The sequence below is a fragment of the Sphaeramia orbicularis genome, chromosome 3 (genome assembly GCF_902148855.1).
Source record: "Sphaeramia orbicularis chromosome 3, fSphaOr1.1, whole genome shotgun sequence".
Lineage (NCBI taxonomy): Eukaryota > Metazoa > Chordata > Actinopteri > Kurtiformes > Apogonidae > Sphaeramia > Sphaeramia orbicularis.
Genome location: NC_043959.1, coordinates 52,729,067 through 52,745,710, shown reverse-complemented (window position 1 = coordinate 52,745,710; position 16,644 = coordinate 52,729,067). Strand labels below are relative to the sequence as shown.

Genomic DNA, 16,644 nt, shown 5'->3' with positions numbered 1-16,644 from the left:
TATATGAACTCTCTTGTATGAACTGTACATAGAGGTGTGGGTAGGAGTTGTACAAATTGGCTGTATAGCTCCACCTGCTGGCTTTCTTTTGAACTGTTCTCGAGACTGAGTGTACAGGCTGAGAATGACAGAAAGATGTACATTTAAGGGAAGAATGTGATGGAGTTAATTCCTATAAAATGAATTTAGCTGTTTGAAGAACATGACATGTATTTGACTGTGGATTAACCTTTTTGATTTACTGTTTTGCAGCACAGTTAAGCAGTCTCACAAGTGGTCGCACCATACAGTATGCTTGATTTATCAAATATTTCTCATGTTTTTAGTAACTTATATCAAAGTGAACTGTTATTTGTCTTGGTTTTGTGACCAAAGTAGTTGTTTGAATAGACAATCACATTTGTATAATGGCTGTCATTTGATGGATTTGTTTTTGGTGAAACACTTTAAACTACGATCATGCAAGTGCATTATGCTATTTGATATTAACTGCCCTTCATATTTGTCTAAAAACTATCAAGATGCAGCTCTCTCTATGTACAACTTAATGCTATGAAGAATTTGTATTTATGAGGAAAAAAAACTGCTTCCTCCTAGTCTCCATAATTATACTTTTAACAGCACACATGAACTCTCTGGCTGTTGTGATGAAACTAGAAATGGCTCCTTTTTAAAACATGAGATTCTCTCCTGTTTTCTTTTACTGATTTGTGTGTGCTTTGTTAATGATTCCAAGGTCTGCCTCTCTTGTACAGCATGGAGGCGTACTTACCTGGACTTTTGTATTTAAAGCATTTTCAAAAGGCTTCACATGAGTTTATAGTGACAATATAAATAAAGTGATTTGGACATTATTGGAAACATTTCAGGTTTTTATTGAAATATTTGTCACATAAAAGGGTAAAACCACATAATTACTTTTCATTTTCACTACAATAGTACAGCAAGGCACCTCATTTATAAAACATTAAGTTTTCATGTCAGGATAACTGTATGTGTGCAAGGTCAACAGGGCAAAATTTATAACAGTCCATCACTGAAGATCTTATTGTGTCTTCATTTGTGTAAAGTGGGAGACAAAGGTATTGATAGTAACATAGTCTTTTGTAAATGTTTGAGATAAACTGATCAATTATAGGCACTTCAGACGTTTCAGACCCTTCTTTTGGAAATAAATTACATCTATTACATTGAGTCAATTTGTGTCTCTGCCAAAACTGTTGGCTATGACTGTACAAAAGCTGCAGTAAGTCATAGTTGTATAGGTTATTTTTTGTTTAGAAATTACAAAACTACATTTACTGAAGCCAGAATGAGTAACACTTTATAAAAAATCTGTCATGAGTCACACTAGTGTACAAACATGGAGTAAATTGTGTGTCTTAGCTATTAGCACTCCAATTATACTTTTGCCCATAAAGTCAGAATAATATATTTTTACCTCTTCTCATGAAATGATTGTGACAATGTGATTTATTCTTGTTAAAGTGTAACTAGGACTCAGTATGTGATCATTACACCTGGTTAAAGGTAATTACTGATGTGGATAAATAGGAATAAAAACAGGAGTGTGTCTGAAAACAAAATTATTCCAACTTTATGGGCAACAGATGATGACGAAGACCAGTAAAATGCTTTATGTGTGTAAGAAATCCACATGTCAAGTTTCCTTTAGTTCATTTTTTACGACTAATGCCGTCTTAACACTTTTGTAGTGCAGTGTATTACATATACAGTCACTCTGGCGTTAATGCTTCAGTAGTGGCAGTGGACAAAGTGAAGATTCAATCACACATGCATAAATGTCAATGCACAAACAAAATAAGATGCTAAAGATATTTTCAATGCAATAATCACAATTATTCACATATTGGACATCAAACAAAAACAGTCATACTAGTACACATTAAACATACAGTGGACAAACTGAAGTAAATAGTAAAACAGGCTCTAAAAAATGGGGTTAATTCAACAAACTATCAAACGCTTTTTTTTCATAGTAATTTTCCACACATACAAAATACCACAATGTAGAAAAAGCTGAGAGGATCAGAATTAAAGCATTCTGCTGAAGCTGTTCAAGCAAAACTCTACATTTAAAGGAAACCCGCGACCCTCATAAGGATAAAGCAGTTCAGAAGATGAATGAATGTATCTAAAAATCATAAAAAATACACTTCTGTAAAGCTAAGCTGAAAGTCAGTTGGATTTAGGTTGTAACCAGCCAACCTGCAACCAGTTTATTTTATTTACTAAACTGTACATATGTTTTAAAAGTCCCACTGTAAATTTATAAAAGATAATGGTCCCATTCTTCATTTAAAAAATTCTTCTATATAAAGAATTTGTAAAATCTTCTTTTTGAGTACTGTGGAGTGTGTATTTTCTACAAACAGAGCATTATTTATGTGTTTACACCAGCGTTACTCTTTCAATATGTATTTCCAAATTATTTCAATCATACAGCTTCAACAAACTTAACTGACTGTAATAAGACCAAACAATTTCACAGCTTTTTATAGTTCATGCATCAGGCTGATAATAACCTTTTTGATAACTGCATTTTTTACTAACCAAATAAAAAATAAAAAGGTGGGGTGTTTCAGTGTAATAAAAAAGTACTGAAAACAGAAACATACCTCACAGATCATTATAAGGATGGATACAGGGCAAGGAAGTTCTTGACATGACTGTATGAGTTTGATTTCCAGGTTGGTATGGACTGAACAACACAAGTAAAATGCTTTAAGATGATGAAGAGTATCTGCTCCTACCACTTTAAATGTGTTTATGGCTCAGTTACTTTTAAGTGTAATTAACTGACCAACACTGAATATGACAATTGTAGCATCAGCTTGTGGCGTTCTGAAATGCTTATTGTTGTAGATAACAGCTCAGCTATGGTTATTCCTCCTTTAACCTCCTTTTTGGTTTTGTGCTCAGATGTTTCAGCTGATGAGGACCCAGGTGATGTCAGTCTGAATCAGAGTCTGAAAACTCATCTGGAAGACAAAAATGACAGAAAATTTTAGTAAAAGCTCTGGGTGCTTCTATGAAACTGGTCCCTTAAAACAGGACAAAGGGGCTAAAAATTCAAACAAGATGTAGACTAATGTTATGAAGCAAGTCTGGAAGCACTTTGGGTCTATTTTAAAAATTAATATTTACTGAGATACAAGAAACTATTTTTCAGACAAAACACATTTCTATGTTATTTTTATATAATTTTTATACAAAAGTCCGCATGTAGCACTGTAAAAAGGACACGAAAATTACGCACTACTATTTTTTTTTAATATCTTTTAATTCTCTCACATGTACATTTTGGGAATCAAACTAATTATGCAAAGCAGAGTGTTTCACAAAAATGACCACTGTTGCAAAATCACTCGTGATTTATATGTGTTTAAATTGGCAGGTTCCGCATTTAATGCAAGTGGACACAATGGGTTACACACAAAACCTGGAATGAGACTGCCGATTCATGAAAAACCTGCATGTCTGGATTAGAAAAAAGATTAGGATCATAAAATTTAACACAGTGTCTTTATTTATTGTGGTATATAAGACCATTTCAAGCTATGTTTTCAAGATAAAATGCACAGACACCTAGGTAGCTTTTTCTGTCCCAATTTTGGTCCTATTTTTGGCCCCAATATTTTATAAAAAATTAATTAATTCTGGGATGACGCAGAGCAAGAGGATAATTTTTTTTTGCATTTATCTGAGGTCATCATTAGCTACATTCTGAGGGAAAATATGTTTAAATTTCTCTTTTATTATTGGGCCTAAAAAAGTTGTCAAAGTGCCAGGAATGAAAATGAATCCAGTTTAATAGAAGCACCCCTCTGTTATTAGAAGACCTTACTTCTTTGGTAAATACATGATTTTTTTGGCAGTATCTCCATATTTTGTTTGCTAGAACTAGTGTTGTCGATACATTAAGTCTGGCATCCTTCAACATCATTCAGAAATAATCTGGTAAAACTTGTCTGCGATGTTTGCTTTGTTCTTAAGCAGCATTGAGTGCAGGATGTTACAACTGTACATTTGTAAAATAGTGTCGGAAAAGAAGTTGTCGACGTAAGTTTCACTTGAACTTTTGGGAAAGACCTGAAAGTGTACCTGCACTGGTCATGCTTATGACATTAATTGTGTTTTGTGTATTACTTATAAGTAAGAGAGGCACAAATTCAGTGAAAAAATTGCCATAAATGCACCACGCTGGACCTCTTTATTACGTGAATTACGCGAAGGGGCACAACCTATATGAGCAGCCATTGCCGGCCAGAAGTGATATAGCAGCGTTGACTCCGGGTGATTGAGTGCAAGTAAACAAGCAGTAGTCAGTGAGTGAGATTGAGTGGAAAGTAAGTGTTTATGCTTGTTGTTTGTGCAGCTGTAAGCTTTGCACTCTGCCGCTGTCCTGAACTAGCGGTTCCATCTGGTAACTTTTGTCACAGCCTGTTGTCAAGTACATACGAGTACTGAGTCACTGCTCTGTCAATCAGGCATGATCAGTGACATGTTGCCTCCTTCATGGGCTGTTCCAGCACCGGTAGTGATGCAGATACATTGATTTATCCGATTACTTGGGCTGCGACTCAGTACTGGCCAATAATGTGTCATCTTAGACTGGTCCTGTTGCACTGGGTCAGTGACCAGTCCATCGCAGCCCAAGTAATCGGATAAATCAATGTATCTGCATCACTACCAGTGCTGGAACAGCCCATGAAAGAGGCAACATGTCACTGATCACGCTTGACTGACAGAGCAGTGACTTAGTACTCACATGTACTTGACAACAGGCCGTGACAAAAGTTACCAGATGGAACCGCTAGTATTGTACTTGATCATTTTAAATAGTTGGCAATGAAAATGAAGACCCTGGTGCTAAAAGTACTGAAGTCACATTTTTGGACAATTCAAGTTGAGCATATACACATGTTGTATTTGTTCAGCTAACTCCACCCTATAAATATCGTTAACCAACCTTTTTTTTTTTTACTTCAGTACTTTTAGCACCAGAGTCTTCACATTCACTACAGGTACCCTTTAAACACAGGTCTGGGGATCCTCCTCTGTGAAATTTCAAGGGTGACTTTATTTAAGGTTTTCTGGTGATTATATATGTACCAATATGTGCCTTTTGTGTATCTGTTTAAGGTGGAAATGTCTTAAATGTCACATTCATGCAAAGGGAAACACATGTGACACTGATTCACATCAATATTCAATTAATTTCAATCTCCCTGCAATGAACTGGTGACAAGTCTTTGCCCACTGGTAGCTGGAATAAACTCCAGCCCTCTCAAAGATTAAGGAGTTTGGAAAATAAATGAAAAAATGTGTTTCAGCAAGATTTCAGCTCAAGTTCAAAGCTTTCTGTACCATAAAAGCATATCACGGCCATGGCTCAGGTGGTAGAGCGGGCTGTCCAATAACCGAAGGGTTGGCGGTTCGAATCCAGCTCTGTCCTAGTCAGTCCGTTGTGTCCTTAGGCAAGACACTTCACCCTCCTTGCCTCCAGTACCACTCACACTGGTGTATGAATGTTTGGTGGTGGTTGGAGGGGCTGTAGGCGCAAAATGGCACCCACGCATCCGTCAGTCTGCCCCAGGGCAGCTGTGGCTACAGATGTAATTTACCACCACCAGAGGGAGAATGTGAGACCGAATGAATAATGGGTCAATAATGTAAAGCGCTTTGGGCGTCTAGAAAAGTGCTATATAAATCCAATCCATTATTATTACCTCCGCCAAGGAGGTTATGTTTTTGCCAGGGTTTGTTTGTTTGTTTGTTTGTCTGTTTGTTTGTTTGTCTGTCCGTTAGTGTGCAACATAACTCAAAAAGTTATGGACAGATTTGGATGAAATTTTCAGGGTTTGTTGGAAATGGGATAAGGAAGAAATGATTAAATTTTGGTGGTGATCAGGGGTGGGGGGGCCCACGGGGGGGGCCACTGATCGGAGGTCTGCGCTCTCCAAGTGCTTCTAGTTATTATTATTATTATTATTATCATCACACATATTTGTGTTTAGGGTTTTGGGACAGATTAGAAATATGGATCAAATCTGTTGTCTATGTTTAAGTTTGCACAAAACATTCTGTCTCATTTTAGAAGTAAACAAGAGTCTCTTTGTGTAAAGTTAAAGCACCTTTACAGTATTTTTATAGGAGGGTGTAGAGAGTAGGTGCACTGAACATAATCTAAATTCTGAGGGAGAAGTATCCCCTACACATCCCCCCCACAATCTACTCCTAAATGTGTGTGTCCATAAGGAAGCGTGTTGTCGTAAAATGATAAAATCACTACAAAAGAAAGCAACCATAAAAAGACGTGTCTATAGTGGCAGCTCAGAAGTGGTTCTTTCATGGAGCAGGGGGACTATCAAACTGACAACACAGCGATAGCAGAAGGAAGGAAAATGACAATCCTGCCACAACCTGATGGAAATATTATTCACCATGATCCTGTCAGAGTATGTCCAGTGAGCCACACTACAGCGTGACTATATCTGTATCAGATATTTGATAGGATTCTTGCCTTGTTGTCGAGATGTCTCTTCGGTAGACTCCCCTCCTTGCTTGAGGAAATTGGCCAGCTCATTAAAAATGAGGTAAAAATCTAAAGCAAAAACAATGGTGGCAATGAAGCCAAAAACCTGTAAAAAAAGAAAAGGATGTTTCATTTTTGCTCATTAAAAACACACACACACACACACACATAGTGGTAAGTTGAGTTCTTCTGTTTATAATCTGAAATGCAACTTTACCCCAGCAGCCTTAGAGGATCCATCCACATATTTGGAAATTGCAATTATGGAAATGATAAAATAGATAATGGATGCTGTCACACACCTCATGAAATCCTAACATAGAAAAAAAATACATAAAGAAGAATCAGTATTCATTCAGGTTTTCTTCGTCCGACACAGTGACTGATTACACACACCAGCGTTTACAACATGTCTGGAGTTTGAGACGTGAAATTGTTCTCACCATGAGAGGCCAGAGGAAGCCTTTAAACCTCTCGTTGAATTTTGTGGAGTAAGCGAACAGTAGGAAGAGCGCCACTAGGAACTCCAGCAGGGGAAATGTCACGAAGGCGGCAGCTGTGGACGCCGCAAAACACACAAACGATATGAAGGACAGACCCTGTGAAGAGTTAAAAAAAAGTAACACAAACATTCATTCAGCAGACAGGTACAATATTCATCCTTATAAGATGCTTGTTAACATATTTGTGTTAATAAGACAACAAAATTAGACATTTATTATTAGATTATAAGAACACTATAATGCTTAGGAATGTTATAAAAGCTCTTGATTATAACAGCATCTATTGAGTTTAATTAATCTGCTCATTCTATCATTGTTGCCTTGCATTTACTGGGAAAAATCTACTGTCTGACTCAGAGTTCAATCTGTTTTTTGCAGCTATGGAATATAAAATATCATGACAGTGATGAATCTTAAATCCCTTATTAAATGGACTGCATTTATATAGCATTATTTTCTGCATTACTAGACAAAGCATTCATAGTGTCGAATGGACAAAAAACATCGAAAGCCACTCCTCACTTCCTGAGTGGCAGTTAGTCACTCGTTCTTCACTTATTAAAACTTCACGTGCTTTGTGCTGCTGCTTGTTCGGCAATGAGCATCCCATGTTGTCAAAATGTGAATTCAAAATTGCATATAAATACAAAATGGGCTGTTTTTTATAATACACTGCATACTGTAGTTGCCTCTGTCTTTAATTATGTGTGTTTTTAATTCCTTCTGTTGTGTTCCTAAATAAAAAATCTTCTTTGTTCCTCTCTTTTCAAGCTTATGTTACACTTCCCTGAAGCTGTAAGTCTGTCTGGGTGAGTAAGAGCTTAAGGCGCACTTCCTGTAAGGAGATACAGCTGTTAAAAGACAATGTTTACTTGTGCACTCTTAAACTCTTCTCTATCTTTCACACACAAACACACTTGTGTAAACACCCACAGACACAGAGCTGCAATAGTGAAACAAAAAAGCGTTATAACTGTCTGTCCGCATGCAGAACGTCTCTAATCATGAGCTGTTCCGTGAAAAGAGTAAAGTCAGCTCTGTGTTTGACGCTCATCAGAAGAGCTGGACACAACAGATGAGTGGAAATGAAAGCAAGTCCAGACACTGTGATCTCCAACACGCCCGGCCATCTTGTCTTTGTTTGAGTCAGTCATCCTCTGCTGGCCTGAGGGCTGGAACTCCCCCTGACTGAACCCAAACTGCTGCAGCTGCTGTTCTTTAAAAATATTGCCACTGAGCATCCTAGCAGGATTCCATATGATCTCCTTGTAATTAGAAAACACCTACAGCTACACTCAGAAGCCCTTCTCTGCGGTTCTCTGAAGATGCTCGGGAATGTTTGCTCATGGCAGATAAAGCCTCAGATGTTGCTATATAACCTGGGATGGGCTACCAGAGCTTTGTCGTCTTGTACTGTGAGTGATCTGTAACAATTTTTCCCAGACACTCCACTGTTGCATATTACTGGAAACCACAAACAGCTCAATAGTACTGCTTCTAACAACAAAGAGTAAAATATATTTTCTGGCTGGATTTGAGAGGAGAAGCAGCTTTAAAAATAAATAAATAAATAAATAAGGCATGAGGTTAGTCAGATGAACAGGTTTTAAAAGTAGTGAAACTCACTGAGTGCATATGTGGGCTGTGAAACCACATAAAAACATCATCCATTCTGAGGCCAGAAACAGATTTCGTACTGTGCTTAAGAATTCTGAAAGTCTTTAGTTGCAAATTTCATAACACCTAAGCAGAAGGCACACTTTGCAGCCATTCGCTACACCGTGTACGCCACATTAACAGCTTGTTCAAGTTAGGAAAATATTTCAAACGCTACAAAGACCTGCTTCTTGCAGCATATTAAGTGCACTCCCTGTGATTTCACATTCCTTATCAGGCGTGTGGCTGGCTGAGACTGAGAATTCTAATGAGAAATACATGGTGGTCTGACACAGTGTGTATAATAATGCATGCTCAGCAGGATTTGTGTCTGACTAATGCTCCTAAGAATGGCAAAGCTTCAAGCTGTTGTCTCTGGAAGCCTCACCTCTAATGTATCGGTTCAGTGCTGATACAACAGAGCCTGTTAGCAAGTATTATATTAAAGGTTACATTATCACACAGAGGTTACACTAACAGATGCAGACTGACACAGTTATGGAGTTCAACGTAACTGATGACTTCCTAATAATAATCACACACACACACACTTTTCAGGTTCATTAAAACCTATATTTTTTTTTTCTCCTGTATTTGATTTACTGATCATGTGGATGTTCATTACATTTCAGAGTGAATGCAATTATTATTATATCAAAACAGTGAAAACTGAAGAAAAGGTGACTTTTTGAGCTAAATATATCATTTAGTGAATTTAAAAACAAGCTTCTAAAACCTCTGTCATTTGTCAAACTACAGAGCCTCTAAACATCCAAATGGGACATATCTGATGACAATGAAAAGCTGAAAAACTGCATTTTACCTACATTGTTTACATGTATCGAAAGGATTAGTGCATCAGAAGTTATTAAAGGTCAGTATGTTTTAGCCAGCAGCTATTTAGGTCTTTGAGAGTTATCACATTGTACAGGTATACTTTACACTCTGACTATGAATACCAGCATTCCATTTTCAATCCCTGATAGTGGTCTTTATTTGCCCCTGTGCCACGGTGAAAACCCACAGTATGTCAACTATTCAACCACCTACAGTGAATACACATATTTAACACCAAATTTCAACTGTCAGCAGAGGCAAACGGACTTAAAGTTTGGTCACAAAGGTACAGTGATCGAAGCAGTGTTCATATCCTTTAGTTAAGCCAAAGTGTAAATACCACAGTGGAAATATTATTGAAGAAAGGCATGCAAGTATTGTCAGCTTTATGTCCTTAAGTTAATAAAAGTCCAACTAGCTACATATAGTGCAGTAGAATTATCCTTGTTAGTGTTTCATTATTTTGTGCAAAGTTTCTGAATTTATATCACTTGTATATTAATTTTACTGTTGTAAATGCATTGTTTCCCATAAAGTGATTTTAATTGTAACTTTCAGTGAATTTAATTGTTAAATTCAGACACAGACTATCACGATTAGGAGATATTATCACATTTATTAACAGTTGTATTTGTAGTAAATAATTAAAGTGCGTATAAATATAACAGTTTATATTAAAAATGGTTGATATGCAAATCTGATTGTGTGTGAGGTCCTTAAAAGTGTGTGGTGAATGGTTTGCAGGGATATTTTGTGCTAGTGAAAAAATGTAACAAAAAAAAGTGTGTTGACAAGGCAAAGGACGCTGAATCAATTATTAGTTTGTAAAAAAGGTGTGGGTGTCTATAAAGTATATTTCTTTCCACTCCTTTTCAAGCACCAAAAACGTTGTTTGTCCGTGTTGCATTGGTCTTTATCTGATGACTGTATGTACTCAAAATAAAACTAAACTAACTAAATTAAGCCCATGTTTTATAGCCTGCTTTACTTCTTCAGTGTGTCCACTGTACATGACCTATGTATTAGACTGTTTTGTTTCATATCCAATATGTGAATAATTGTGCTTCGTGGAAAATATCTTTAGCATTTTATTTTGTTTGTGCATTGACATTTATGCATTTGTGGATGAATCTTAACTTTGTCCACTGCCACTACTGAAGCATTGATGCCACAGTGACAGTATGTAATACACTGCACTACAAAGGTGTTAAGACAGCATTGTTCATTAACCCATAAAGATCCAAACATCCATCAGTGACCAAAATCATTCACTGATATAAAATGTTTAATACCTGTTGATCCACTAATCCTATCAATACATTTAAATAATTGGTGTAAAATACAGTTTGTCGTCTTTTCATGGTCATCAGATATGACCCATTTGGACGTTCAGAGGCTCCATAGTGAATATGGAAACACTTTCATTTTCTACAACATGATTCACCAGTAAAACCCATGGAGTTGGATCAGTGACAGTGGATGGAGATGCTTATTTTATGTTCAGTTAATGATAGATTTTACACAATAATGTATCTTTTTCTTCAGTTTTCTCTGTTTTTGATATAACAACCCTCAAGTTTAATCTGAGCTTTAATGAACATCTACAAAATTAGCACATTAAATATGGAGAAATACCTGATATTCACTTAAAAATACAAAATACAGAGACTAATATTAGAGTAAATGGTGATAAATCACTCAAGAAAGGTAAAAATAGAGATAAAATAATCTGGGAATTGCCACAAAAGTGGCACTGGGTCTTTATGGGTTAAAAATGGACTAAAGGAAACTCACAAGTAAAGTTCTTACTCATATGAACCACTAACTGGTCAATATCTACACTGTTACCCATAAAGTTGTAATAATTTTGTTTTCAGATACATGCTTCTTTTTATCCCTGTTTATCCACATCAGTAATTACCTCTGACCAGATACAATCATTACATACTAAATCCAGTTACACTTCATCTATCACATTGTCACAATGATTTCACAAGAAGTAAAAATATTTTATTCCAACTTTATGGGCTGAGCACTTTAGAATGACTTAATACACTGTTGGTAGTTTAATCTACAGCAGTGACTCATTCTAAGAGATCATCATTCTTTTGAGAACTGTGCACCTCTAAAAATCCACTTTTCATGAGCTCCGAAAAAAAAAACAGGCTTGTCTTTATTTAGCTTAACAAAAAGAATATACACAAGTTCAATTCATTGTCCAGTTGTTAATTGGACAGAAAGAGGATGTAATGTGACTAAAACTGTCAGGCAAATACAGTGCAATATTTGTGATGAGATGAAGCGGAGCTGGAATATAAAGCAACAGAAGATGGAAATACTAGTTAAGTACAAGTCCCACTAATTTGTAAGTATACAGCCCTGTTGTAAATACTCGATGACATTCCACCACTGGTTTTGGCCAAGGGCAGTGTGAGGCAGCTGTAAAGGGCCAGTATTGTCTGTAAGTGCAGGGGGCTGCAGAGAAGAGCTGTGCATTCACTCACAGTCAGGGCTGGGCTCCAGGCTACGTATTTAAGGATGTGACTGTGGGGAAGATGACGGCCCTCCCACAGCCTAACATGAGCCCAATGTCACATGACACAAATGTGAGGGTTCACACAGCATTCACAAAACACATAAAACAAGAGGCTGGGCAATTCATTCAAGAAAAGTACATATATTTATGAAAGTTTTGAACATTTTTAGTTTATATATGCACAAATAGGGACTAATCTGAGTTACAGAGGTGCGCAGAATGTTGTGAGATCTGATCAGTGGATTTAATAATAATGAAAGGCTGCAGAGACATGTCTTAACGATGAGTTCAGGATTCACTGTAAATATTTAGTTGAACTTTCAGGGGTTTCTGACACAGATACATTAGAGCTTTACTACCCCTCCCTGTAAGTTAAAACCACTGACCTATATTGAAAACAATAGTTTACGACTCTGTTAAAGCATTTCTACGAGTGCATTAACCCTCTGGTATCCCGTCCACCAAGGCCCTTACTAAGCACCAAGTGTGCCATTTTGGCACACTTGTGAAATAATGCCAAAAAAAATTTCATACTGTTTGTTTTTAATTCTTTTACACTTTTTCTATTTCATCATCTTGAGCCGTAAATAAAAATACCAAATACTCAATAATTGTCACATTTTTTAACCCTTTAAATGCTGTGTTTGTAATATAAACAAACCTTTTTTTTGGATGCAAAAAACACCAAAAAAAAACAATTTTTTTTTTTTTTTTCAATATACTACATAGAAAGTGGATCATATATTAGTGGATTTTTGCAGCCTGGCATATATCAATGAATTACAGTGACTTTGGTTAATTTCCATTATTATTTTTGGCGCTAGGTCAAATGTTCAAAAATACTAGCATCTGTCACCAAGTGTGCGTAAAATGCACACCTATAAATCAAACTATTAAATATAATATATTGATTTATTTTTCTGCTTTAATTTGATTTTATTTTTGTAAATTACGGTCAGCCCTAATCATACATATCAAATGGAAGAAACAGTGCGTTTTAGGCACACTTGGGAGACAGATGCTTGTCTTGTAATTTTCTTTTGTTTACAATGTGCAAATTTTAGTTGGTGGACAGAATTTGAAAGATTATGCATAAAATGAATAACTTTTGAATTCTAACCTTATTTAAATTGTGAAAAATAATATGAAGTTTTTTAAAACGAAGTGCAAAGTGTGCCTAAAAGGCGCACCCAGATACCAGAGAGTTAAAGCAAAAACAGAGAAAGAACTGCCCTAAGTGTGAAAACAGGCGCAAACGGCAGGACCCTGAAGGCACCGCGGTTAGTCTGGTGTGCCCAATGGGCGGACAGTGGAACAGGAACACGAACATTTGTTTCACAATGACGGCTCTGGTTATTATTTCTTACCACTTCAGCAATAAGCAGCATTCCTTTCCTTGAAGAGGCGAACTCTTTGCTCGGAAGAATAGACTGGAAGACACTCTGCTGCTGCCCAGTCGAGTTGGGAGCTTCGATGTCCCCCATGGTAGCAAAAGTTCTGAAGTGTGGTCCGACTGCAGACAGCCCAAAGCAGCCTACGAAGGAGATTCAAGGCAAATCACGAAAGATATGTGGAGGCGTGAGTCTGCTCGGAGGTGGAAACGGAAACAATGACAGCGCGGAAACAGAGACCGAGCTTCCAAAAAAGCGCAACATCTGCTTTCTCCAGATGTGAAATGTGATGCCCGCAGCTGCAGCAAACGCAACACTTAAGCACCCAAACCCTCATGACAGGAACTGTGTATTTTAAGTACATTTTATTGCTCTTTTCAGTAAAATAGGTTACATCTCGTTGTCTGTTTATGGAAATGACAGTAAACTGAAATTGAAACTTAACTTTATGAAAAAAAAAAAAAAAAAAAATCAGCAAAATAGTTTTAATCCAAACTATTTTTTGCTGTGGACTGGTGCAGACGTTTATTCTGACTGGTACATTTGTAGGGGTATCAAACATATGGCCCGCGGGCTAAAATCATTCCGCCAAAACTTCCAATCTGCACTGTAAAAAAAATCCTTTTGTTTTTCAATCATTCTTTATTTATATAGCACTTTTCATACATTAAGGGTGTAGCACACAGTGCTTTATATATAAGTTTAAAAATCAGTACCACCCCCCACCCAACTGCTCACACACACACGCACACCCACAAGCACAGACATATTTAAAAGTAAGTAAGTAAGTCAATTTTATTTATAGAGCACTTTTCACAGACAGAGTCACAAAGTGCTTTATCAAGTCAAATTAGAATCAAATCAAGTTTACAGAAACCCAACAGAATCCTCCAGTAGCAAACACTTGTGATTGGTGACAGTGGCGAGGAAAAACTTCCCTTTAACAGCAGAAACCTCGAGCAGACCCAGACTCCTGAAGGATGGCCATCTGCCTTGACCAGTTGGTGTTAAGGAGAGAGAGTAAAGGAGGAGAAAAGAGAGAGTGATAGAGATATAGAGAGACTGGGGGAGAGGGGGGGACACATGGAGTACTTTATGATGAATACATAAGGTGTAATCAGTTTGTGGTGGCCCTGGGTCAGGTGGGAAACTAAAAAGCCAATTTGAACAGGAGGGTTTTGAGGTGTTTTTTACAGCTCTCTAAAGCTCTCTAAAAAGACTAACTAACATACTTAAAAAAGACTAACTGAGCATGAGAAGACCAGAAAGTAAAAGTAAAAGAGGAAAAAAGTAAAAGAGGAAAAAAGCGGGGGAAAAAAACTGGCAGCTGTGGCTTCCAGAACAATACTGTAAAAAACACATCCAACTGTAAATGTATTTACAGAGTAACATGTAGATTGAACATTTTAAATATGCTGATTTAAATGGTAAATGGACTGCACTTATTTAGTGCATTTTATACACTTTCGTGGTGTCCAGAGTGCTTTCCAAAGCCATCCAACTGGGAACAATTCAGGGTTCAGTGTCTTCCATGGACACTTGAACATATGGACAGTCAGAGCCAGGATTCGAACCACCAACCCTTTGGTCATAGGACAAGCCGCTCTACCAACTCTACCAACCCATTAATTTACAAGTTTAAAATGTTACATTGTTAAATGTTTACTTTTTTATAACTTTATATATAAAGCAAATAGGCCATTATTTCAACATTATGGTCTTGCAATTGAAACGGCACCACATTGTTTTTCAATTTACAGTTTTATTTTCTAAAAACAATAGAAATACATAATTTCTACATACAAATCTGGTTTTGTTAAGGGTCCCATATTATGCAAATCTCACTTTGTGACAGTTTTCTTATAGTGGTGTGTGTTGCAGTAGCCTCATTATGAGGTTCGAATTTGAAAACTGTCTGTTTCCTCCTGCCTTGCTACACCACATTTTGTGAAAATGCCTGCTCAAACGGCCGAGTTTGAGTTGGGTCCGCTTATGACGAAATAAGCGGATTTAACTCCTCCCCCTGACTGTGCCCCCACCCTGCATGAAAAGGTGAGCCCCGCCCTGGCAAAGTACCTCTTGGACAACAAACATGGCGAAGGGCTGCACACACCAACACGAAGGGTTATTTTTGCTCCCCACTTCCGAGCCTCTCCGTAAAAAGTGGCTGGAATTTATCTTTGATGTTCATGTACCAAACAACATTCCCAAACGCTTGTATGTGTGTGCCCGGCATTTCACGGACGAGTGTTTTTCGAACATGGGCCCATACAGCTCCGGCTTAGCACAAAGACTCCGAATCAAGAAGGACGCAGTACCAACGCTTCGTGACCCAAGTACAAGTGTGGGAGATGTAAGTTCTTATAATTTTTTTCTATCTTTACTGCATAACCCTACATTACGGATAAGCTGGTGGTTGTTGATGTGTACGTCTAACGTTAGCATGGCAGCTAACATAGCTCGGTTACTGCTGCTAACGTTTGCGCCGTTGACATGCAAGGGCTGATAATATCAAGAGACATTCAACAGAACTACTTTGAACACGGGCCTTTTGTGGTTAGCATCAGTATAGTTAGCATCAAGCTTGTTAGTAGCTGCCTGCATTAGTGGCGGCAGGCGTCTTTCCGTGTCAAGTCCACGAACCCGACACAACACCGCCGTTTTCCGTCGGGGCTCAATCACGCCTCAAGGTAAAGAAAGCCAGTGTTTGGAAAGACGTTCTGTCTGAGACACGTGTATTGTAGACGAGAGAGGGGCATTTCAGACAGGTGAGCCATGGCTTCACAGTCAACATTAGCGAGTAGTACCGCTAGCGTTAGCCGCGTCCTCTCCCGGAGAGGGGAGGGGGAGTGGGCGTGGACAGGTGCGTTCATTTGCATACCCGGAAGCAGGCCCAGAAACAGCCTGTTCTGAGGAGGGCTGGTGAGAGGGACTTTTTCGACCGCTGAAACTCCGAACAAAAGATGATTTTGGGACGAACAAACTTAAATACTATGTTTTTGGGCTTCTGAGACCTATATGACGTGACTGAAAAATAGCATAATATGGGACCTTTAACATGCTCTTCCTGTAAGAATTACAGCTATATTTGATTTAATCGTTAACACAAAAATCTTTTCAAATAAACAACTTTGCATTGTATAGTCACTTACAGTTTTTTTA

General features: G+C 37.6%; 1 protein-coding gene across 1 annotated transcript; it reads right to left on the bottom strand.

The window, feature by feature from the left end:
* Positions 1 to 854: 854 nt before the first annotated feature.
* On the bottom strand, positions 855 to 13,753 carry cmtm3 (CKLF-like MARVEL transmembrane domain containing 3). Its single transcript, XM_030127663.1, has 5 exons — positions 13,459 to 13,753; positions 7,003 to 7,158; positions 6,777 to 6,872; positions 6,548 to 6,665; positions 855 to 3,002 (listed from the first exon to the last, which is right to left on the bottom strand). The coding sequence occupies exons 1-5, from the start codon at positions 13,573 to 13,575 to the stop codon at positions 2,974 to 2,976; spliced, it is 516 nt and encodes a 171-aa protein (XP_029983523.1). The 5' UTR covers positions 13,576 to 13,753; the 3' UTR covers positions 855 to 2,973.
* Between the last annotated feature and the right edge of the window lie 2,891 nt (positions 13,754 to 16,644).

Coding starts and splice junctions, on each gene's coding strand:
- cmtm3 (XM_030127663.1), bottom strand. CDS start 13,575: ATGGGGGACATCGAAGCTCCCAACTCGACTGGGCAGCAGCAGAGTGTC. Junction 7,159..13,458: donor TGCTGCTTATTGCTGAAGTG/GTAAGAAATAAT, acceptor AACTCTTCACAG/GGTCTGTCCTTCATATCGTT. Junction 3,003..6,547: donor AGAGACATCTCGACAACAAG/GCAAGAATCCTA, acceptor TTTGTCTTCCAG/ATGAGTTTTCAGACTCTGAT.